This window comes from Phocoena phocoena, chromosome 15, assembly GCF_963924675.1.
Source record: "Phocoena phocoena chromosome 15, mPhoPho1.1, whole genome shotgun sequence".
Lineage (NCBI taxonomy): Eukaryota > Metazoa > Chordata > Mammalia > Artiodactyla > Phocoenidae > Phocoena > Phocoena phocoena.
This window is the reverse complement of record NC_089233.1, coordinates 4,912,123-4,938,048: the sequence shown is the minus strand read 5'-3', so window position 1 is coordinate 4,938,048 and position 25,926 is coordinate 4,912,123. Positions and strand designations below refer to the sequence as shown.

The following is a 25,926-nucleotide window of genomic DNA, read 5'->3' as shown; positions in this document are numbered from 1 at the left end:
CAAGTGGCAATGACCATTACTTGACTGTCTCCTTACACCTAAGGAATTCTAAGTTTGTAAATGGAAGGAAGCCCACTGTCTGGGCAGAGAGGTCGAGAGAAGGGTGTGGGTGGGAGGCCCACACTGGCCACTGTACCCCAACCGCCATCTGGACCCCGCAGAGGGCATTTTTACTTCCATTTCTAGCAGAGTTCAAATGGGATGAGACTCCATTAAAAACCATTTGACAACACACAGGGATTCTTCTACCTCCCGTACCAGTCAGTAACTAGACCGTTTTGCAGTTCACACTCCCAGAAAACCAAATCACAGCATCAAAGTTACAGAAAAATCAAAGCCTTTTATTTCCCCTTGCCTACCACGCTCTTAGCCACCCTGGCTGCAGCAGAGAACATTTAAAAATAGAGACCCCCCCAGGAGTGCCCTGGTGGCCTACTGGTTAGGATTCCGGGCTTTTGCTGCCGTGGTCTGGGTTCAATCCCTGATCAGGGAACTGAGATCCCGCAAGCAGCGCAGGCAAAAACAACAAAAAGAACAAGAGACCTCACCCCACCTGGTCGATTTCTTCCAGCTGGACAGAGGATATCCCTTGGGTATCTTTGGATTATCTTCTAAATTTAGTACGCATCAGGGTTGACAATGACTAACTCAAAAGGACCATAATTTTCAATTTATGAAGTTAAACCATTATGGGCTTAATCATCATTAAGAGCTGAAAGTGGCAGGCTAAGATACGTCGGGCCAGAGCAGAAGTCTAGGCGACTTCCGAAGCGCTCTCTGTAAAACATGCTCTTGCTACTACACCACACACACACGCACACACACACGCACACACACGCACACACACGCACACACACACGCACGCATGTTCAAATGTGAAGCAAAAAATGTTGCAAGCAGTGCTCCATATGGATTGAAAAAGTTCTCAAGATCACTTCTAAACGGATCTGATGCATTTTTAAGCAGCAGGTTCACTGAGAAACAAACCCCAAAATGATTACTTAAAACCCTGCCTTGAAAAACAGAAAAATCTGCAATAAGATCAATAGCTCTTTAAAATGAGAAATGTTAGGGCTTCCCTGGTGGCGCAGTGGTTGAGAGTCCGCCTGCCGATGCAGGGGACGCGGGTTCGTGCCCCGGTCCAGGAAGATCCCACATGCCGCGGAGCGGCTGGGCCCGTGAGCCATGGCCGCTGAGCCTGCACGTCCGGAGCCTGTGCTCCGCAGCGGGAGAGGCCACGACAGTGAGAGGCTCGCGTACCGCAAAAAAAAAAAAAAAAAAGAAGAGAAATGTTGTCAGTTTTGAGAAATGATGTCCAGATTGGCAATGTGTCTCATGGTGGGCCTTCCGTGGGGACAGTTCCAGGGATGGTCCATCTCCCCCATGTGGGTGATGAGTTTCTTCATCTCACTTGTGTTAAGAGCAGTTCCAATCATCACCTGCATGTGAGACATGATGGCTTACATTAAAGTTTTACTGGTTTTTGGTTAGAAAAGCAACTCTTCAGAAGCCCTGTTCTCTACAAAGAGGCTGGACAAGATTACAACAAAAGCAACAATTCCCTGAAAAGTCCTCCCCCGAAGAATCCTACCCTCTAGTATCTCAGCCCTCGGCCTCTTTGTGACATCCAGCCCCTCCGTGGCTCTGTCATGGTAGCACATCCTCAGGAGAGACGCTGACCACTCCCGTCCAGGACCAACCAGTCTCACCAGCTCCACCAGCATCCACATCCCAGCCACCCCAACCTCCCACCATGGCGACTGCAGCGGCCTCCTAATGGGCGTCCCCACTTTCCTCCTTCTCCCTTCAACTCGTCCTCCACTTGCGGCCAGTGATTCCTTTTAAAGGTGCATCAGATCACGTGGCTCCTCTTCGAAGCCCCGCCCCCCACCTGGATAAAAGCCCAAGTGCATCACTTGACTTGGCCCTCACTGGCCTTAGTGCCCACACCTGCGAGCAAGCAGCCCTTCCGCCCCCACTGCAGCCACACCGGCACGCCCTTGCCTCTAGTACAAGCCCGTAACGCGAGTACCTGACTCAGGACCTTGTCACTGGCTGTGCCCTCTACCCAGGATACGCTTCCCTCAGATATCTGCATCTCTCATGTTCCCTCTCCCGCAGGCTGCTGCTCAAACGTCCCTGCCTCCCTGCAATGAAACAGCTCGCCTTGTCTGTCCTCTGTAGCCCTCGGGCTGTGCCTGAGCACCCGGGAGAGGCTACTTCAGTTGGGTGCTCAGGGAGACCCGAGGATGGGAGGGGGCCAGGTGGGCGAAGAAGGCGTGCGGAGCGGGGCATCCAGGCAGAGGGACAGCGGGCGAGGACTTGAGGCGGGAAGGAGATGGTGTGGCAGGTGTGGCTAGAGCCGAGCGTAGCACACGGGGCCCACAGGTGGAGCAGAGGACAGCCCGCCCCCGTCAGCCCGTGTGCTACGCGGAGACAGCGTTGCAGTGCCAGGGACCCGCCAGCATGGGGACTGAGGAGCGGCCCATGGCCCCAAAGATCTCTGCGTCACACGAGGACACGGCATTGTGAACACCTGGCCATCAGCACAGGCCAGGCCCAGCTCTGACTCCTACCCCAGACTCCAGGATGGGGAGATCAAGGTTAGGCCTTTATCAAAGAACCATCTGTGGCTGAAGTCAGGTCCGGGGCCCTATTCTCTCATCAAACTCTTGCCTGGAGGAATTTCATCCGACGCCACGGCCGTAACTTAGAAAACCTAAACCTTTCTCCCCAGCACTGACACTTCCCCTGGCTCTGGATTCACTGACGTGACTGTTCTCAGACACCTCCTCTCACATCTAATAGGATCTCAAACACAACGTGTCTAACAGAGAATGCTGAACCCCACCGCCCCCAAAGGTGAAAATGCCACAGCCCTTGCCCCACCTCCCTCATTTCTGTTGTGACATCCTCTCTGTGGTCTCTTTCCCATGGTCACCCTCCAGCACCTCCTGACACATGCAGCGCAGACGCCCAGGTTCGGACCAGGATCCCAAGGACCCTAAGTGGGTCCCCGGACGGGGCCCCACTCCCATCCCGGTCCCCCATCCGTCACACGGGGTCAGCCTCTGGCTTCGCCAAACACCCCGAACCTTTGCACTTGCTATTTCTTCTATCTGGAAAGTTCTTTCCCAAGGGGCTCCAGCTCACCTTCCAAGGGTCAGCTGGGAGGTCACCTCCTCAGACAGCCTCACCCGCCTCACTTCCCGGTGCTCACTTCCCACCCCCATACTGTTCTCTTTACCGAATTTGTATCTGAGGCTGCCGTTATTAATGTTATGTACCTTTCCCCCACTAAACTATAAGCTCCACGAGGGCAAGGACTCATCTGCCGACCTGTGCCCCCAGCACCCGGACCAGGGCCGGCCACCCAGCGGGGGCTCAAGGGGTCTCTGCTGAGTGAATGAAGGGTGGGCCAGGTGATGCAAACACACGTGCTCTGCTTTGACATCAGGCTCAACACCTACCACTGCTAGCGTTTTCTGGAACCAGTCTGAGCAGCGGGAGCCAGACAATACGCAGTGCCCGCCCTTGGGGCTCCTGTGAAAAGCGAGCCGACTGCAGGGTTCTGGATAATCTCGTGCAGGGCCCTTGAGGGCTGGCGGCACCTCATCTTTACCCACCAGTGTCATTAATGCCCATAAGGTCCATAGACGAACAACGTGGATACCCAGCTAACTGCGTGGGACTGACGAAAGCTCTGAGGACACTGCTTCAGGGACGCTGAGAAACAGCAGTAATTATGGGTCGGAGGTCTGACCTAAGGCAGACGTGCAGGGCTTACGTGTTACAATGGCTGAGGACAATGGGACTCTACGTACACAGCCCAGAGCGACCATCACCCACATTTAATAAGGCTGACAAGTCAGGGGCTGAACTGAGAACTTCCAAGGCCCGTGAGCTGGAGCAGATCCGCCAGGCTCCTGAGAACTTCCAAGGCCCATGAGCTGGAGCAGATCCGCCAGGCTCCTGAGAACTTCCAAGGCCCGTGAGCTGGAGCAGATCCGCCAGGCTCCTGAGAACTTCCAAGGCCCGTGAGCTGGAGCAGATCCGCCAGGCTCCTGCACATGAGCTGGAGCAGATCCGCCAGGCTCCTGCACATGAGCTGGAGCAGATCCGCCAGGCTCCTGAGAACTTCCAAGGCCCGTGAGCTGGAGCAGATCCGCCAGGCTCCTGAGAACTTCCAAGGCCCGTGAGCTGGAGCAGATCCGCCAGGCTCCTGCAAATAAGCTTTCTTTACTTACAGACTTCCGACAGGCCCTGGAGGCAAACATCTGCCTGACCCGGGAAGGCCGGCACATGACACCGGGGCTGTCGCTCAGCATGAAGATCAGTTCATCTATGTCCTGGGGCCCAAAGGTCCAGCTTTTACTAGTTGGCAAGGAAATCAATTTAGCTCTTTCAGTGACCGGCGCTAAAAGAAGAAAATTTGGAGAAAAAGCCGTCATTTGAAAAATCCGTTTCATTTGGGTGCTATTTGTAAGGAACATCTGAAAGAGAGGGCAGAAGCAAAACGCTTTTGGGGGGAAGCATGTTCAGCTCTTATAAAATACGCTGAAGTGTATGACCTCAAAGATCGTTCTCGGGCTTCCCTGGTGGTGCAGTGGTTAAGAATCCGCCTGCCAATTCAGGGGACACGGGTTCGAGCCCTGGTCCGAGAAGATCCCACATGCCGTGGAGCAGCTAAGCCTGTGCGCCACAACTACTGAGCCTGCGCTCTAGAGCCCGAGAGTCACAACTACTGAAGCCCACACACCTGGAGCCTGTGCTCTGCAACAAGAGAAGCCACCGCAATGAGAAGCCCACACGCCGCAACTGGAGAAAGCCCGCATGCAGCAACGAAGACCCAACACAGCCAAAAATAAATAAATAAGATAAATAAATTTATCAAATAAAAAAAGATCGTTCTCAGCTCTAAAAGGACACACTTCTACAGTCCTAAGTAATAACTTACCGTTTTCATCGATAACAAAGTCAAAGCCATTCTTTCTGAATATTTCCAGATTTTCTATTAGAACTGCTTCATTGACAGCTGTTAAGTTGAGAGTCTGTGGTCTGAAAAACAGAGACCCAAACTAGACCTTGAAGTCAAACGTTTGGCTCTAAAGCAGAAATGAAACTAAAACAACAATTCTGTGATTCTTTGAATTCATTTCAAAAAGCAACACGAATAACATGTTTCCAGCTATGAGCCTCTCTTGTCACAAAACTCCGAGCATTTTCTTTTAATTTTTTTTTAAGTTCTTTTTAGAAGTTAGAGTAACTCCAAAAGTAGTCTGCCTTTCCTCAATCTGCCACACCACCCCAATGACTGTCTTTTAATTCTCTTCTCCAAGATAACGACATGACCTAAAAATGCTACTTTTCCTCCTCACAATAAAGACAATTTGAAAAGTTGGGTTCGGTCACTACAGACATTTGAAAACAGAAGAAACAGCATCTGTTTTGCTATCCTGCTTGCATTCTTTTTTTTTAAAGATTTTTTTTTTTTGATGTGGACCATTTTTAAAGTCTTTATTGAATTTGTTACAATATTGCTTTCGTTTTATGTTTTGGTTTTTTGGTCCCAAGGCATGTGGGATCTTAGCTCCAGGGATCGAGCCCATACTCCCTGCACTGGAAGGCGAAGTCTTGACCACTAGACTGCCAGGGAAGTCCCCCCTGCCTGCATTCTTTATCCAACCATCTCTCCTCTTGGATTTACTGAGTGCTTAGTAAGACAGACACCGCTAAAGCAGGAGATATAAAGGTGAGCAAACACAGACCCGTTCTCTGCTCTCATGAAACAGTCTAGTGGGGAAAAAAAAGACATTGATCAAACAGTCAAACAAACAAATTGTAATTACAAACTACACTGAGAATCAGGAAGAAGAGACACCCAGGGCCATAGGAGCACAGAGCATGTAAGACTTGGCCTGGAGAGAGAGGGCGTCAGGGAAGGCTCCTCTGAGGAAGTGACCTTTGAGCTGAGATCTGGGGCTGAGTGGCAGTTATCAGGTGATGGGGGTGAGGGGTGGGTGCAGGGGCAAGTATTCTAGGCAGAGACAACAGTCTGTAAAAAGGCCCTAGGATGGACCATGGATGTTTCCAGAGCCACACACAAAGATCTGCTTCATTCTGCTTAATGGCTCTGTAGGAATTCATCAGGCCTGTCAAGGGAAAAGGAAGGATGGCCAGAGTATAGAGAACAGGAGAAGAGGGCTTAGGAACAGCTGAAGAGGTCATCAGGGCCAAACTATGCAGGGCCAGTAGGAAAGGATGCAGTCGTGGTCTTTATCCTTTCATCCTGAAGTGTGATCCACATGGGACCCACAGTGGCCTGTGATTATCCAGGTCAACTTGAAATGCCACAAATGAGACCGTACTTACACCAAATGGCTAAAAAATAAACGACCTCTGTAACAGGGGCAGGAATAGCTCAGTATTATACAGTGGCTCATTCAATGTCTTTACTATTACTACTTACTCCTACTGAAAATAAATATAATTAAGCCATTCTGTAGGATACAGGGTACTCGGCAAATAAACTAGGTATGTTTTCCAGCTGAGTGGCTGTTTTAGTGGTAACTTCTTCATGCTGGGATCTGCTGCCGTTGGGATCTGAGTTAATTACGTAGTTTAATTTCCGAAATGAAAATCCAAGACCTCTCCTTACGACTTCGCTTAAGGAAAGACTTCTGGTTTATATGCTACACCATCACACCACCTTGTAAAATGGTCAGTGTAAAACATTCAATTTGGCAAAAGAGAGATAAATACCAAATTCTGCAGTGACTAATCACTGGTATCGCTCTACCACAGCTGAGGACAGACACACAGGCACTGCTGACCTTCTGAATGTATGAATTCCATGTACTCTAGGGAGATATACTCTGTACTATAAATTGCTCTTCATCAAAAGGATTTTCTGGCCAACCAGTGATCAGCATTTTTGAACAGCTTAAAAGAGCTTTAAGTATCTTTTGATACTTAAAAGAATCCATTAGCTGTGTGACCTTGGGCAAGTTATTAAACGTCTCTCAGTTTTATCACCTGTGAGATGTTGGTGGTAATACACAGCAACTACCTCAAACGTTTGTGAGGATTAAATATAAATTGCTTCAACAGCGCCTGGCACCAAATAAGCACTCCATGAACGGCAGGTATGACTAGTATTAGGCAAAAAGTGTAAAAATCTGCTGTAAGGATACGTACGGCCAAAAAATACAGATAGATAGAGAGGTACAGATAGGTTTAGACAGAGATAAAGATAGGCACACTTATAGCTAAGAGATCTTAAACTGGGGGGATGAAACAACACTGAAGACTCTGAACACACTGAAATGAACTTACGCTATGAGCCTTTGCCCCTGGAGAACTGTGTCCTGCTGAAGCATCTCGAAGTTGTATTTCTCATCCGTGGCATGCTGGTCCACTATGAAGATATCTGCATTCAGTTTGGTGATGATAAATCCCAAGTTAAACTGACCAATGATTTCCATTTCTGCAAACATCGTCTTGCTGCATGCAGAAAATGTTAATTAGAAGACATTTTAATTTCTTTTATTGTCTGCGCTGCCCGGCTTGTGGGGTCTTGGTTCCCTAACCGGGGATTGAACCCGCACCCTTAGCAATGAAAGCACGGAGTCCTGACCGCTGGACTGCCAGGGAATTCCCATTTTAGAAGACATTTTAAAAGATTCCTTCTCTGCTTATAAAACACTAATAAAAAAGTACAAACACATAAAATAGACAAAGTCCCTAAAAATCCTACTTTCTAAGGATAACATTATTCATTCCTCCAATTCTCCAGGTGACATTAGTTACTACTATTAATGATTTGGTCCATATCCTTCCAGATCTTTGACTATACACTGTTTAAAAAAAAAAAAAAACAAAAATGGGGCTTCCCTGGGGGCGCAGTGGTTGACAGTCCGCCTGCAGATGCAGGGGACATGGGTTCGTGCCCCGGTCCGGGAAGATCCCACATGCCGCACAGCGGCTGGGCCCGTGAGCCATGGCCGCTGAGCCTGCGCCTCCGGAGCCTGTGCTCTGCAACGGGAGAGGCCACAGCAGTGAGAGGCCCACGCACCACAAAAAACAAAACAAAAAATGGAATCAATTCTTCATACCGTTTCACTCTCATCACTTAACAATGCATCTCAGATATTTTTTCAGACCCATAGAGACCTACTTCATTCTTTTTAATGTCCATGTAGGAATTCATTATGTGGATGTACCAATTCGTCTGACAAATTCTCTACTAAAGGACACTTCAGTTGTATCCATTTTAAGAAACACAAACAAAGGTGCAACATCCCTCTACATACATCTTCTCTACTGTGGATGTATCTGTATGATAAATCTCTAGATGTGTTATTATATATGTACACTTTACTTTGATAGGAGATCTATAAAAGTTTACACTCCCACCAATATGTACAGTTGTCCCTGGGTATATGCAGGTGATTGGTTCCAGGACCCCCAGGATACAAAAATGCCCAGATGCTCACGTCCCTTACATAAAATGGCACGGTACTTGCATATAACCTATGCACATCCTTCCCATATACTTTAAATCATCTCTAGATTACTCATAATACCTACTACAATGTCAATGCTATGTAAAATAGTTGCTAGCACGCAGCAAATTCAAGTTTTGCTTTTTGGAACTTGCTGGAATTTTTAAAAATTTTCGATCTGCAGTTGCAGAACCGGCAGATACGGAGGGCTACCTGTATATGAGTACCTTTTTGTCAATAGTGGATATCGATCCTTCTAATGGGGAGCACCCCCTACCCCCTGCCCACCCCAGGCTGAGCTTCAGACTTTGTTGGAACAGGCGTGGCTGCATTTCATTCATTTATGAATGAAAATCAGTTGGTTGGAGTAGCAGGGTGAGCACTGCTGGGCCTCCTCACTGCTGCCAGTGGCTGCCTTGTAGGAGGAAAAGACAAGGGCATCACAGGAGCAAAAGAGAAGCCGCGGCTCCTGCTGTCTTGCAGTGTCCCTCCAGCGCCCCCTGCTGATCAAGTCTAACAGTGCACCAGGAGAAATGCTTACATGGTTCAGCCTCCAGGACTGCAAAGCAGGGCAAAGGGTGGATTTGGAACTGAGAGGCAATAAACTGGTAATTGGCACAAATACCAACTCCCTGGCTCTGACTGCTCTTCCAGGAACCGCCTGAGTCTGGTCCGGTTCCCCAGGCAGATTGCCCATGGGAAGAACCTGTGCCGGCCTGAAGACCTGGGTCTTCTGTGTCTTCGGCAGGTGTATCTCCCACCATAAACTAGAACTTAGCATCTGGCTTAAAGAAACAAAGTTTTACAGCTTGGTATATTTAGTTATAATTCAAAATGCAGAAACAGGAGCTGGTAAACACAACCTCAGTATCTTCACTGCTGCCTAACCTTTAGCTCAATACTTTTTCCTGTGCTTCTCAGGAAAACGTAAACCTCATCAGACAAATAGCTCAGAAGTACAGCCAATCCAACAGCCGTGCCCTGAAAGCCAGAAGCCAGTGCCAGACCCTTGTGGATCAGCTTCTCAATGTGACCTTCTGGGGTACTTGTCAAAAATGCTGATTCCTGGGCTCCACACCCAAGACCCGCCAGATCTACTAAGGCAGAAACACTGGAATCTGGCCATACACAGGTCCTGCTTGTTTATTAACAAGCTCTCCAAGTGATTCTTAGGCATACCAACGTTCAAAAACCATGGTAACAGGAGAGCAATACATGTCTGCAAACTTAATTAAAATCTCTATTTAAAAATATTTAAGGAACCTGGCTCTCTTCACTGGCTCCCTCTGAGTTCACAGCCAGAGAGGTTCATTTCCATTAATTACACACCTTTTAAAAGAAATAAAGGTTCCCGAAAACCCTTCTCCGTGTAAGCTAGGCACTATGAATAACAAAGAAATTATATAATACTCGGTGAAGAATTTATAACTGAAATCAGGCAAAGCCTGTGTGGTCCAGGCTAAAAGTGCTATAAAAATGCAACGTACTTGCTGAGTTGCCCTGTGCACAGCACGTTTCAGTAACTGGTGACACAAAGACAAAATTTAAAAAATAAAAACTATTTCAAAAGAATTCATCATTTTTAAGAGTCACAATGTTGGACACGACTACTGTCAAGAAAGTGCTGGTGACCAGTGTTTGCTATTATCTGTATTGTGAAGATTTTTCTTTAAATTGACTTTTTTACTTAGCCCTATCTGATGCAATCTTCTTGAAATCATAGCTTTGATAATGTGATAAGTTTTCCTCATACATGTTAAAATGGAAAGATGGGAAATAGCAATGTTCCCCAAAGCTGCCCTGAATTCAATGCAGGGAGAAGTCACCATGGGCCGAAACCCTCCAGGAAAAGGAATCAAATTGGGGTGAAGAAGGCCTTGATTGATTTGGACCCAATGGAAAAGGTGTGCAGAGAAAACCTAAGGGAAAAAAATTCCTGTAAGATTTCAGGCTGCAGAACTGTCTGGTCAAAGAGTTCTTTAAAGAAAATTAATGTGATGGATGTGAGAGGCAAGGAAAAGGAGTCGGCGAGTGGAAAAAGTTGTTACCTTATCTCTTTTCTTAGTTCATCTTCTGCTGCTTGATTTTCTCCAGGGCAAATCTTTGCCCGAAACTTCCTATAATTTTGTCCACCTTCTTGTTGCTGTTCTTGCTGACATAACTGCTTTATTCGTTTGGCTAAAGAGCTCATAGAAAAGTCAAGGGGCACTATTTTCTTGTTAATTTCAACAGCTACATCCACCTCGGACACTGAGGCGTTCCGGGTTTTCATGGACTCTGGAGGGACATCGGGATTTAAAGGAACCCCTTCTTTTCGAAAACGCTTTGCGTTTGGGGATGAGAGATGAGTTGGCTGCAGCGAAACTCTAGCTCGTGAGTCGCTTTCTTCGTGGTCTAAGTGGCAATTCGTGCCCGAAAGACGATGGTCCGTTTCAGGTAACTTCTCCAAAGACTCCACATTTTCTTGCGAAAACCCATCTTTGGGGGAGCTTGCCACGTGGTCGCTGCTGGGCTGGCTGCCCGTTTTTGGGGTGCTGGACCCCTCCTCAGAGCCGGCAGATGCGCTGCTGTGCCCCCAGCCCTCCTCCGTGTCCACTCTGCCCATCGGGTCACAGGGCTCCTGAGTGGAAGTCACCCCTTCCTCCCGAGGTTCAGAGATGTGCTTCCAGGAGCAGAGGGGCCCTGAAGCGCTAGGAAGTGGGGTGCTGCTTTTCTGTCGTGGAGAAATCCGTCTTGGGTCGGTGGCCTTCGGACCCCGAGACCTGTTCTCCACTGTGTGACGAAGGGAAAAGGCCTCTCTCAGTCTGGAAATGGTCACTGCCCTTTTCTCTTCCCCACGAGTCCTTAACGGGGCGGGATCACCCTGCTTCTCTGGCACGGGCTTCTCCACCTCTGCCGAATGCCTTTTGATTAAGTGACCTAAGCAGATGTGAACAGAGAAGGGCATCAGGGGCTGTGCGGAAATAGAATAAGATACTTTTACGTGAACGGGCACTTCACAAAAGAGGAGCTCCGAATGGCCGGTCCAATGTGTGAACACAGTTCTACGTGAACCATAAAGGAGACATGAATTAAAACCACAATGTGATGCCACTATATACTCATCAGAACAGTTAAATTAAAAAAAAAAATGTTTACAAGGCTGAGGATCAAATGGGATGCTTAAATACTGCTGGTAGTGTTGAAATTGGTACAACTGATGAGAGCGCACCTGTCTTCCAAGTCAGCCTCTCCGCCCCCCAACCCCAGGGGTGTTAGGAAAAGGGAGGACAGAGCCACTCTGGGTCCCGCGCCTCCTCTTAACCCCTGGCTTATGGCTCCTGGTACCCTCGGGTTATGAAGCCTCATCCCGGAACGACTTCCTCCCATTGTCACCTGAGCTTTCCACCAAACGTATTTTCAGCTTCCTGAGCTGCTCTCTGGTCCTTTCCCCCCGCCGGAGTACACAGTGATTGGGACCTGCCACCTCCGTCTCTGCACAAACATACGTGGAGGTCGGGGGTAGGTTGGCCTAGAGAAGGGTATCCACCCCAAGGAGTGGATCTGGCTGTCAGAAGGGGTAGCCAGCTCCTGCCTCGCTACGGAAGGCTGCTGGGCTCAGCTGTGGACGCCTCCCTGCAAGGTGCCCCGGATGCACTTAGCTTGGAGGCAAAAGAATAAAACCAACTATTTAAACGAAAGGCTGCTCACTCAGGATCAGGAAGTAAAACAATGATTGTGCATATTTTTACAGAGGTCAAACCAGCTTTGGGCCAAGTCTCACCTCAACATGCCACTCAGTGATGAATGCACAGGGGGGACGTGAGGGAAAACGGCAGAGTAAGGGCCCCCCCAAATTCCCTACTCCATAAAAGATAGGAGAAAACGGGTAAAAATGGTCAGAATCAACTTTTTCAGAACTCTGGAAATTAACAAAAGGCTTGCCAAGATCGGGGAGTGTTTTTGTTTGTTTGGTTTTTGGTTTTGGCCACGCCGCCTGCCTTGCAGAATCTCAGTTCCCCACCCAGGGATTGAACCCAGGCCCTGGCAGTTTAAGTGCTGAGTCCTAACCAGTGGACTGCCAGGGAATTCCAATGGGGGCGTGTTTATTGAAAGGAGAATGGGTGAGTCTTGGTAAGAATGCAGCCCTGGGTGATCCAGATTACCTTAAATCTGCAGCTACGTACTTTCTAGGGTGACACGTCCTCGCTGAGTTGGCCATTATCCCCTCTGACAGCCAGATCCACTTCTTGGGGCAGATACTCCTCTAGGCCAGCCTGCCCCCCATCTCCATGTCTATCTGTGCACTGTGCAGAGATGGAGGTGGTAGGTACCCATCAAAATCTGACAGATTTTGTTTCATGCCAAAAAAAACTTTGCCTCCGAAAAAATAAGGAAAGTATCACAACAGCTACAAGTTTTAGAAGCTGTTTATACACGTGTGTTTCTCTTACCTTCGACGTCAAACAGCGGCTGCTGACTGACGTTGAGTTTGTTAACATCACTATCGAACATTCCTATCAAAGACGTCTTTAAAACTGCCAACAAAAGCTTCTCCTCCTGTAGTAAAATTTGCCTTTTATCTGGAGTAACGTTGATGTCGACACATTCTAAAGCAAAATAGAAAAGATGCCAATTGTGTTTAAGTTCACGTTTAACAAGAGAGATTTCCCCATCGCCTATTTTATTCACTTGCACTTGCCAAAAGCCATGTCCAGATTCATATTCATACTATAAAACTAGCCCTTTCAAATAAACAAGGAAAAGATGAATAATTTTTTAAACAGATGAAATATGCAAACATTTGAGTAGGTAAATTGTAAAAGAAAAAAAGCAAATAAACCCATGAAAAGGTACGATAAAATTGCAAACTAAAATGTCATTTTTATCATCTATTGAATCTGGTTAAAAATTATAATACCTAGTACATTGTTGGTAGGTGTGTAAATCGGTATAACAGGATCCCATTTACTGACCCAATGATTCTACTTCTAGAAATTTATCTTAAAGAAATAATCAAAAACATAGGTAATGATTTATCTATAGAACAGTATTTAAATTTCTAAAAACTGAAAACAACTAAAATAGGCACAAACATAAAAGTTTACAATCAAGATATATCCACACATTGAAATACAATACAGCTATTAAAATCATGTTTCTGAATAAACTTTAATGACATGGAAGAGAAAATGTTCACACCTAAGGATAAAGAGCACAAAATTACCCAAAATTATTTTCTCACTCCAAAAAATATGGATATATCATTAAATATATATATTTTTAAGGTGTGCACATATATATTTCTAAGCACCTAAAAAAAATATTGGATAACAATAAACCATAATATTAGCAATCAGAAGAAAAGTATCTACATGAAATGAGTTATTTTCAAAATCAGGGAGAACATTTAGTCTACTTTCTCCCTCGGCTGACGTGAAAAAGTCACATTTTTCCGAACAATACAATTAATGTAGTTTCAAGTAGAAAGCAGGAGATATATATTCTGTATAAAAAATAAGTCTAAAAAGATTTTTTTTAATTAAAAAAAATTTTTTAAGTCTATAAAAATATATATCACCATTAATTGTTGCTATAAAAGTCTCTTTCTGGTCATATCAGAGCTTTATAATCTCATTTTATTCTTTTAGGAGTAAGTCACCAGGGACTTCCCTGGTGGTGCAGTGGTTAAGAATCCACCTGCCAATGCAGGAGACACGGTTCGATCCCTGGTCCGGGAAGATCCCACATGCCATGGAGCAACTAAGCCCGTGCGCCACAACTACTGAGCCTGCGCTCTAGAGCCCACAAGCCACAACTACTGAAGCCCGTGCGCCTAGAGCCCGTGCTCCGCAACAAGAGAAGCCACCACAATGAGAAGCCCGCGCACCGCAACGAAGAGCAGCCTTCGCCCGCCGCAACGAGAGAAAGCCCATGTGCAGCCTGAAAAAAAAAAAAAAGGAGTAAGTCACCAATTTTACTGAAATGTCAGTGGAACTTACCCAAATCAACAGAAATGTTAAGAACAACAAATGGATACTGATGCCGGTTATACATGTGATAGACCTCATTCACAAGTCTGGAAACCTATACAAAAAACAAAGATTAGAAAAGAATAAATGTTTCCTTCCCCCAGTTTCTAATAACATGCTACTCTAACCAACCGTTAAAAGGATACATTTTGAACAGCTTTCTTGAGGTATAACTGGCCTAAAACAAACTGCACTTAAAGTATACAATTTGATAAATTCTGACATATATAAACACCCACGAACCCATCCCCACAATCAAGATAATGAAGATATCCATCACCCAGAAAAAGTCTCCTCTTTCCTCTCAAAGGGGTATCTTTTTTTTTTAAAGGTGTATCTTTAATCATAGATTCATAAAACTGAATCTTTTTCCATACTCAAGATGCTCTTAAAGAAATGTCAATAAAATGACATGCGGTTTAAATGCTCATAAAACATTCAAATGTACACAGAAATGTATTTATATGACTTTATAATGAGATTATTAAATGGCATTAGGGATAAGCCATAAAATCACACCAATTACAATATAGGTTAAAAATTTAGAAGCTGAGGGACTTCCCTGGTGGTCCAGTGGTTAAGACTCTGTGCTCCCAATGCAGGGGGCACGGGTTGGATCCCTGGGTGGGGAACTAAGATCCCGCATGCTTCATGGAGCAGCCAAAAAAAGAAGAAAAAAAGAAAAACTTCTACGCTCCATACGCTAAAAAATATTCTAAAAAAAAAAAAGAAAAGAAAAATAATAGAAGCTAAACCATATCTGGCTGATAGAAGTAATTTTGGGGAATCCCCTGGTGGTCCAGTGATTAAGACTTGGCACTTTCACTGCTAGGTATAATGTTGCTGAGGATGCAAAGTCAAAACTGACCACTAAAAGTGCTATAATCAAGATGATCAGTTTAAGTTTGAGGCAGAAGTAATCTGGGCCCTTATTTTCCTGGAAAATGGACAGAACAAAGAGAAAATACAAGAGCATACGCATGTGTGTCAGTCTATACGAAATAGTCTAGATAATGGTGAACGTTTTAAAATGTTTACTTTCTTCTAATAGTGATAATTTTTACGATAATATATTGGTTATTAATATGTGTCCATATGTATGCACATATATATAATTGAAACCACTGTATGGTAGGTGTTTTTAAATGCCTAAAATAAGATGATTTATAGATAACCAACAAAGGATCTACTGTAGAGCACAGGGAACTGTACTCAATATTCTGTAATAACCAAAATTGGAAAAGAATTTGAAAAAGAATAGACACATGTGTATGTACAACTGAATCACTTTGCTGTACACCTAAAATTAACACAACACTGTAAATCAACCATACCCCAATATAAAATTAAAAAATTGTTTAAAAAGAAATTAACAGCGAGACATTTTAAAGATATTTTTAAAAATATTTTAAAATGACAATATAACATTGTTAAAATAATATCAATATATTTGCATAAAAAACATGTTTTTAGAATAAAATTGATTAGAAGAATGAAAAAAAAGATAAAGTAATGTTTCTGAGTCAAAGTCCCAAGTTCCATGTAAATTGCCTGTGTCAGAAAATGTTATTTAATAAAAAATAAAATTAAAACTAAAAGCTAAAAGAAAAAACTAATCCCCCCATATTTTGAAATACCTTTGCTGGGTCACAAGGCCGCCGATTGATAAAGAAAAACTGTCTGTCCGTTGAACTCCTTCCCACGCCGTGAGCACAGTGAGAAATAAAACCTGAGATACTGTTCAATGTTAATGCCATTAGGGCAGGATTCCAGAGCAGAAAGGATCAGACACACATCAAACGGCACATTCTCAAAGTGAAAAATAAAAACATAACCCCTGGTGACGAGCTGACAAGTATTAACGTTTCAGGTAACGTGTATCTGTGCTCCATTCTGGTGAATCATTAAGGAACACAGACCCTCTGGAATGTTCCAAAGCTCCCATCATTGACAAATCCTCCATGGGCAACCCAGCGGGTTCAAAACTGATTCGTTTCAGCTCTCACTTCCCCTATTAAATCCCTGGCCTCCACACAAGGAGTGGGTCTCACCCCACACTCACATTCTAGAACCTTCGTGCAGTCCCCACCAAGCTGTCCAGGGAGCCCACGGACCTGTATCCAGGCTCTTTGCCCACATTCCCCGCCTTTTCAAAGTCTGTTCTCTTGGGATTTCCCTGGAGGTCCAGTGGCTAAGACTCCGCACTTCCAGTGCAGGAGGCGCAGGTTCAACCCCTAGTTGGGAAACTAAGATCCGCACAGTACGGCCAAAAAAATAAATATAAAACATAAAATCTGTTCTCAGTTAGCAAACTTCTATCTCCTATGGCGTTGGTTAAGGGCTTCACCTGAGATTTACCCCAGGGATATTTGAGTTTCCATAAGAATGATACCTTAGCATAAAAAATGAATCCCCGGGCTTCCCTGGTGGCGCAGTGGTTGAGTCCGCCTGCCGATGCAGGGGATGCGGGTTCGTGCCCCGGTCCGGGAAGATCCCACATGCCACGGAGTGGCTGGGCCCGTGGGCCATGGCCGCTGAGCCTGCGCATCCGGAGCCTGTGCTCCGCAACAGGAGAGGCCACAACAGTGAGAGGCCCACCTACCGCAAAAAAAAAATGAATCCCCATCTTTAATTTCAGGGATAAGCCAAAGGCAAGTGGAGGGAGGGTAAGCAATATGGGCCCAATTCTGCTTATGGAAAAATGTCTATTTTTCTTACACTAAAAGTAGTGATGCTGGATTGGATTCTGGGTAAGGCACGAGTTAAAAGAAAAGCGCCTCTATCCCTCTATGCCAGGCCCTGACAAAGTGAAACATTATACATAATTTAAGAGTTATTCTAATTGTTCACTAAACAGAGCCTCTTCTACAAACGCTAATTTAATAAGAAACCCCCTAAAATGCACCAGTTACCCAGGATACTGCTTACATTAAGAACCTGACTCCTCCATATAAATCCTCTTTCTCAGCAATAATACTGCCTACAGTTTATAATGGACATAAGAAACTATAAGCTTTAAAATCATAATCTTTAAAAACAAAACCAAAGAAAAAAAACTCAAAAAAATTGTTTGATCGTAATTTTCCTGGCACCAATTAACTTACCAAAACAGGTTATGCAGAGCCTGGGAAGAGCTCAGCCCGTATTCTTCACGGACAGTGTCACTAGGGGGCAGCTGCACAAAAGGGATGAGGCTTTGCAACTGAAAGAGATCAAGGTTTACAGTTATTTCCTAATAAAGCAAGAACCGGCCTGACTTCAGAAAGGAAGATCTAACGAAGGTTTTGTGTGTTTTCCTTCCTAGCCAAGCTATCCACATTAAGAGGACAAAGAATCTCAACAGCTGCATCTTGCAGTTCTATAAGTAATTTTGATCTATTAGCAAGATGAAACACTTGTGCTCCTACTTCTCCACAAACAATACATTGCCCACAATACTTTTTTTTCAAGGAGAGAGTAAAAGGATTGTTTTAAAACTTGCAGCTCCTAACATTAATTTTTGTGATAGGGATGTAGTTTAAAAAAGAAATCAATTCTTAGAATTTATTCTTTATGCTATTGGAAAGGACAGTAGAAACCTGCCATAATCACTAGAGCAATAAAGTGTTTTTAAACAACTAGCCACCCAGTTTTTTGTTTTAGAATGATTATTTTCATTGCGTGGTGGTGGAGGGATAAGAGTGAGCTTCGGTCTAGAGGCTAGGAGATCGGTGATAAGACTGCCGGAGAGCTCCAGGTGAGATATTTGCGCACCTGAATCAAGCAAAAAAACAAAGGAACAGGCCACCACTACCTGTTTCTGCCCAAATACAGATCCGATATTTTCCTTCATGCTGGAGCCTCCACTGGTGCACACCACGGGCTGCCTCTTACCCTGTCCAACCTGATTGGTGCAACTTACACGGACGCCCGCTGAAATGATACAGTAGGCGTGTAAGACCTGGACCATTTTGGAGAACTCCTGTTTAAAAAACACAAACGCAAGGACTCAATGTTACTTCAATCTTACAAGCAGCGCATGATTCAAGTTATACAGTCAATTCAAGGTTCTCATATCATCTCACAAATAAGGCAAATTATTCCTGACAGAATGATCCATGAGTTGAATCTCCCTACGTGGTATCAAAGGGAAATCAGAGAATAAGGTTCTTGACCACACTTTCCTCATTTCCAAAATGTCCAGGCCTTCTGCTCTAAAAATCGAGAAGTACGTTCCCTTTGACCTTGAAATCCCTCCTCTGGAAATTTATCCTTGTAGAAAGACTCGCATGAACAATCAAAGATCTATTATGAAAGGGCTTCCCTGGTGGCACAGTCGTTAAGAATCCGCCTGCCAATGCAGGGCACAAGGGTTTGAGACGTGGTCCAGGAAGATCCCACATGCCACAGAGCAACTAACCCCGTGTGCCACAACTACTGAGCCTGTGCTCTAGAGCCTGTGAGCCACAACTACTGAGCACGCGTGCCTAGAACCCATGTGCCTAGAGCCTGAGCTCTGCAACAAGAGAAGCCACCACAGTAGGAAGCCCGCACACTGCAACGAAGAGTAGCAGCCCCCGCTTGCCACAACTAGAGAAAAGCCTGCACGCGGCAATGAAAACCCAACATAGCCAAGCATAAAAATAATTTAAAATTTTTTTAAAAAAAGATATATTATGAAAATGTTCATTGAAACAATCTGTAATTGTGAAAAATTATAAACAACCTAAGCAACCATCAACCAGGGACTAATTAATTACAGTATATCCACATAATGGTGCCATGATAAAAAATAAGGTAGTTACCAATCGACCAAAAAAAGGTATCTACAATATACTATATTAAAAAGTCAAGGTATAGAACAGTATATATAATATGATCCCAATTGTTTAAAAAAAATAGAAACATATGTATAAAGATTGTATATACATGTATGCATTTAAAGTCTAAGGGATATAGGGACTTCCCTGGTGGTCCAGTGGTTAAGACTCCACACTCCCAATGCAGGGGGCCCGGGTTCAATCCCTGGTCAGGGAACTAGATCCCACATGCATGCCGCAACTAAGAGTTTGCATGCTGCAACTAAAGACCCTGTACACTGCAACTAAAGATCCCGTATGCTGCAACAAAGACCCAGATCAGCCAAATAAGCAAATAATAAATACTAAAAATTAAAAAATAAAGTCTAAGGGATATAAACCAAACTCTGGGAGATAGGCAGAGACAATACCAACTTTCTACTGCACACAATTCCATGTGACTTAAATGTTTAATATTCTATGTCACTTGATTTCATTTTTTTAAATATTTATCTTGAAAATGTTTCCAAGATTTATAAATACATGAAACTAAAAGGAATCTGGAAAGATTCACCAAACTGTTAACAATGGTCATCTCTGGCAAGCACAAGTTCTTTATGCCTATATTTTCTAAGACACCAATTTTTTTTTACCATAAGATACAAAATAATAATAATTTTCTCTGTACAAAAATTTTTTAATATTTAAATTAAAAAACATTTAAAAAGTTTCCTGTATTTTTCCAAAATTAATAAAGTTATAACTAGCACAAATTGTTTTAAAGGTAAAGAAAGTTTTTAGCAGCATATGTAACGTTTAAGTAACGTATTTGATTATAAAGAATATAGGTACAAAACAGAAAGATACAAGGAAGATGGCAAAAAGCACAAGTGATCGCACATCCAAGAATAACCACTGGTAGCATTCATGCGTCCACTCTCCCAGGCTTTTTTCTATGCATATTTTGGCCAGTTGCTTTGTTTTTACAAAACTGTAATCATACACACACACACACACACACACACACACACGTATGACTATATGTGTATATGTATATATGATTACGTATATACACATGTACGTATACACATATATAAACAATTTATAACTGCTTTTTAAACACAAGTATATAAAATTTATCTTTTTCATTTTCATTCCAATTCATAAAACTTGTAATGATTCACTTTTCAGGGAGCCAAGAAAAATGACCTTATTAAAAATAAAGATAGAATCAAAAAATAATGCTTGTCTTAAAAGACTCATTTCCCATATTAGAAGACCTCATAAACACAATTTGATGATTCTTTTCAAGAAGAGAAAAGGGCAGCTTCCCTGGTGGTGCAGTGGATAACAATTCACCTGCCAATGGAGGGGACACAGGTTCGAGCCCTGGTCCGGGAAGATCCCACATGCCGTGGAGCAACTAAGCCCGCGAGCCACAACTACTGAGCCTGTGCTCTAGAGCCACTGTGCCACAACTACTGAAGCCCTTGCGCCTAGAGACCGTGCTCTGCAACAAGAGAAACTACTGCAGTGAGAAGTCCACGCACCGCAATGAAGAGTAGCCCCTGCTCGCCGCAACTGAAGGAAGCCCATGTGCAGCAACAAAGACCCAACGCAGCCAAAAAAATAAATAAATAGATAAATAAAATAAACAGATTAAAAAAAAAAAAGGGTAAATCACCCAAAAGTTAGGTCTTAGAGGAGAAGAGGCAAGCTAAGCACTTCTCCAAAAATCAAGGGAAGAGAATGAACGGGAGCACAAACCACCCTGAGCGATCTTGGACTACATTTGGGCATCACACCCTCTAGGCTCTCGGATTCTGAATTTACCGTACCTTTCTTTTTTTAATTAATTAATTTACTTATTAATTTATCTATTTTTTGTCTGCACTGGGTCTTTGTTGCTGTGCACAGGCTTTCTCTAGTTGCGGCGAGCAGGGGCTACTCTTTGTTGCGGTGCGTGGGCTTCTCATGGCAGTGGCTTCTCTTGCTGCAGAGCGTGGGCTCTAGGTGTGTGGGCTTCAGTAGTTGTGGCACGTGGGCTCAGTAGTTGTGGCTCACGGGCTGTAGAGCACAGTTGTGGTGCATGGGCTTAGTTGCTCCACAGCATGTGGGATCTTCCCGGACCAGGGCTCGAACCCCTGTGCCCTGCATTGGCAGGCAGACTCTCAACCACCGCACTACCAGGGAAGCCCTCTACCGTACCTTTTTAATATTCCTTTGAAACTCCTTATGGCGCACAGGTAGCGTATAAAATAACTGCTGCACGCTGACTGTCGTCCCTCTGGGTCGTGGGTAGGGGGTTTTCTGGAGGATTTTTCCATTGTGATCAAACACCAGTCGAGTCCCAACCTTCGCAGATGTGTGGCAGGTAGAAATAGTTACATCACTGTACAAAAAAGCCAGCAGAGCACAGTCAGCTAGAGACTCCCAGGTGCTGGTCATCACGTGCTCATTTTCTCACTTCTGTTCTCTCTAAACTCCCCTAAAAAGGTGATGATCCCTCCGAGATCATCAAGAGAGTTTAAATGGGTGAGGAGTCATCATAAAATCCAAGGTTTGGTCCAACAGATAGTGAGAGTTCCGTAAATGTTTTGTTTTGATAAAAGCTTTGATACTTATTTTGGTTAAACTGCAAAATAAAAGATCTCAAAACTTACGTATTCACCAATAAAGATTTATTTCTCAGCTTGGCTACTACTGTTCTAACAAAATCTTAGAAGCTGTCGTGTAATTAAATAAGTGCTTCGGCTAAATTTTTTCCTCAACGTCAAGATAAATTAAAACCAATAGCATATGGCGTCTATAATGTATTATTTATACCTTACTTTTAAATTGAGAAGTTACTGCCTTAATAAGGGTAACAACTTTTTTACAATACTATTTGCTTCATTTTCATGCACTGCTTACGTTTCAGAAGTGTTACCACTTAGGTCGGTAGTAAGATAAAACAGAATGCAGAAGTTAGTAGTGGAGACATTCAGATGGAAAAGTGTAAACAATAATGATTCTTATCATACTTTTCAATTTTCAGAGAGATTTTTATAAGGGGTCCAGTTAGTGGATAAAATTATTGCATCACCTCAGTGCACAGAGTGAGCTCAGAGCTTCCCCCCGAAAGCCAAAAGTTTCAACCTGAGTGAGGTCGGCAAACTCCTGAATCTTAGAAGTGTGATGCTTCAGAGCTGAAAGAGAGGTGGAGAGTAAGGCCGAAGAGATCGCAAGTGATACAGCAATGAACACACACAATACCCACCCAAGTGACCGGTTTTAAAAAGCTGTTTTGTGTTTCCTAAGACAGTGTTACCCCAAATTCTCAGACGTTTGGCCCAAATATTTTAAAATAGGATTAGCAAAATGCAACTTACTTAAGCCTTCAAAGTTTTCTTCTTCTACCCCGCATCCATTGTCTGAAACTTCAATGAGCTCCGCCCCATAGTCTTTAAGCCTGAGCTCTAGAAAGTTCAAAATATTGATTTCTTAAATTGATCCATGCAAAAAGCCTTTAGAGTGACAGTATTTATAACTTACAAAATGCAACTTTGAGTCCTAACTATATTTATTTAAATGTACTACTGTCATTCTGTATATTTTATTTTTTAAAGGCCTTCTCGGCTATTTACTAACCCAGATAAAATAGCTTTGTTTTTATTTTCTTTCTTTTTTCTTTCCTTCAAGAGGATAGTGTTAACACAGTCATTAAAGAGAACAAGTTCTGGAATCAGACTCCCTAGGATCATATTTTACTAGCTTTATAACCTCAAAACAAAAGTAAATTCCTTGTGCCTTAATTTCCTCATTTGTAAAACGGAGATAATAATTACAACAATAATAATAATTCCAATCTCATAAAGTTATTCTACAGATTAAATGAGATATCCCATCTGTATAGTTCTTAGCACAATGCCTGCCTGGCACATAGTAAGAACACAATAAAAGTTAACCGCTATTATTATTATTACTACCTAGCTAAATACTAGGCACATAATAATGTGCTAAATTTATGTTTAAAAAATAATAATTGCTCTGTATATCAATACCTGATTGTCTTATTACAGTAACAAACATTTCTTGAATAAAACAGCATAAACTGATTACTTCTTGTGGTTTAAAACTCTCCCAAACTTACCAATGTTAGTGGCACTGGCATCGACACTATTTTCTACCAACTCCTTCACGGCAGTGCTTAGACTAAGAACCACTTGCCCAGAACAAATCTGATGGACTGACTTCCGATCGATAGGTTTGATGGCCTTAGCAAGTTCTGAACTAAAGAAACAGGTTACAAGAAAGCAAGGAGGCAATTATGCATTTTCATCCTGGTTTTAACTGTGGGAAATGATTCATCTCCGTTAACAGTTAATGTGTCTCATCCATTCGTTATATTAACATATCCATTTATTATATTCACAAATATAAATGTTGGTCTACAATCCTTAAACTTTTATCTGTCAAAAAGTCTTCTGAATAGATACTTCAAATGAAACAGACATTTAAAATCTAATTAAACTGGGATCTACATGGAGGAGACACATCCCCCTAAGGCTATGGGTGAATAATCTTTTGCAACAATAGGATCTTCTTTCTTGAAAATTGAAAGCAATGTTTCCCACACAATTTGAAAAGCCAAAATTTTGCTGGGAAATCCAGTGTTCATGTCAAAATCAAAACCATCTCAGAAATCGGGTACCAGTTGGGTAACTATTCCTATGGTTGCCTACAAATCCCCACTCCAAACCCAGGCTGCCAGCTCCTGCCTTAGCAAAGGCCCTCACAGTTCTGGCTGTACCTACCTTCAGAATTTTCCAACTGGTTTGTCTCCATTTTCTCTCTACGTCAATCAATCTTCCATGCTACCACCAGAGTTACTTTAGAAATCACAAATCTGGTCAAATAATTTTTCTGCTTTAAGAACTTACTAGCAGACTTCCCTTGTGGTGTGGTGGTTAAGAATCCACCTGTCAATGCAGGAGACACGGGTTCGAGCCCTGGTCCGGGAAGATCCCACATGCTGCGCAGCAACTAAGCCCATGCGCCACAACTACTGAGCCTGCGCTCTAGAGCCCACGAGCCACAACTACTGAGCCCACGTGCTGCAACTACTGAAGCCACCACGCCTGGAGCCCCTGCTCTGCAACAAGAAAAGCCACAGCAATGAGAAGCCCACACACAGCAACAAAGACCCAACGCAGCCAAAAAATAATTATTTAAAAAAGAAAAAAACCTACTAGCATCCCACTGTCTGCTATATTAAGTTTCAAATCTAGTCACAATTGGACCCCAATCTACCTTATTTTCTCTCTCTCTCCAGTCCTCCCATTGCCAATTCCCCTACATTCTGGTCACAGCGAACAACTGTTTCCTTAATATCACAAGCTCTTTTAGACACTGCATCTTGCCCATACAGGTGTGTAGCCTCCTACTCCTCTGCCTGGCAAACTACCTCTCGTGTACATTTAGCTCACTAAATTTAGCAATTAGTTTAGTTCACTAATTTAGCAATTTGTAGTAATCGGTTTTATTGATTACTTGGGTGTAACTGAACAAAGGAGCATCCCTGGGAGGGAAATCTTTGGGTATTTCCCACAACATATAACACATAATAGACCCTCGGTAAACCCTTGTTAAAAAAAAAAAAAAAGAACAAACATCTTTACTCTTATTCGACCTGGCAAAGAATTCCACTCAAATTTGTCTCAAATGGAAAAACTGCAGATGACGCCACTTAAAATGGAATAAAGGGGCTTCCCTGATGGCGCAGTGGTTGAGAGTCCGCCTGCCGATGCAGGGGACACGGGTTCGTGCCCCGGTCCGGGAAGATTCCCACATGCCGCGGAGCGGCTGGGCCCGTGAGCCACGGCCGGTGGGCCCGCGCGTCCGGAGCCTGTGCTCCGCAACGGGAGAGGCCACAGCGGTGAGAGGCCCGCGTACCGCAAAAAAAAAAAAAAGGAATAAAGTATCTCTAAAAAGTTTGTTGATTTGGCAAGACACCATAGGCTACAGGTCTATTCCTGATATTTATTTGAGCGAATCTGGATTCAGGAATCTGACACAGTGCAACAGTGCTACCCGAAGATTCGCTACCCCTAATTCGGTGTAGCTGCCTGTAATCGCATACTCGAGATACAGAAGCAATGCGTTTCTTAAAACTGTCCACCTCAAATTAGCATATGCCTTAAAGCCTCCCCGAAAATAACCCTCAATTTTGAAAAAGAAGAGAGAGCAACCAGGTAAAAAGGAAATTAATTCCGTCTACTGGGATTTCAAGCTCCGGCTTCAGGTCCACAGATGCACGGCGGCGTCCTGGCAGCGGGCCGAATCCCTCACGGACCCCGACCTCAAAGCGCACCCACAGGGCGGCGGGTTGGGGGAGCGCCGAGGAGCCTGGCCTGGGGCCTCCGTGCGACCGGCTCGCCCAGCGCCGCGGTCACTTTCCCCTCAGGGGTCTGGAACGCTGTGGGCCTTAGGGCGACCGCGAGTAGAGGTTGCAAGCTCAGCTCACCTCGGCACGTCGGCTCGCTCCATGGATGCAGAGCCTGATCCTGGAATCGGAACAGTTTGCGCCGCCGCTCCCACGGTGGGGGGGGGGGGGGGGGGAGGGAATCCAGCCACCCTGCCGCCCATTGGCTG

The 25,926-nt window shown here is 44.1% G+C and overlaps 1 protein-coding gene across 14 annotated transcripts; it reads right to left on the bottom strand.

The window, feature by feature from the left end:
* Positions 1-1,295: 1,295 nt before the first annotated feature.
* On the bottom strand, positions 1,296-25,833 carry PMS2 (PMS1 homolog 2, mismatch repair system component). 14 transcript variants are annotated; one of them, XM_065893471.1, is made up of 15 exons: positions 25,799-25,833; positions 23,426-23,565; positions 22,665-22,751; positions 22,379-22,481; positions 21,502-21,685; positions 18,309-18,476; positions 17,620-17,717; positions 16,153-16,252; positions 14,486-14,570; positions 12,938-13,093; positions 10,553-11,423; positions 7,336-7,503; positions 4,958-5,058; positions 4,248-4,450; positions 1,296-1,439 (listed from the first exon to the last, which is right to left on the bottom strand). In XM_065893471.1, exons 1-15 carry the CDS (start codon positions 25,819-25,821, stop codon positions 1,296-1,298), a joined length of 2,631 nt encoding a protein of 876 aa, XP_065749543.1. In that variant the 5' UTR covers positions 25,822-25,833. The 14 variants fall into 14 exon arrangements, with proteins under 14 accessions (XP_065749543.1, XP_065749531.1, XP_065749532.1 ...); XM_065893459.1 differs by having other exon boundaries at positions 4,248-4,417; positions 25,799-25,821; XM_065893460.1 differs by having other exon boundaries at positions 4,248-4,417; positions 18,417-18,476; positions 25,799-25,821.
* Positions 25,834-25,926: the final 93 nt, after the last annotated feature.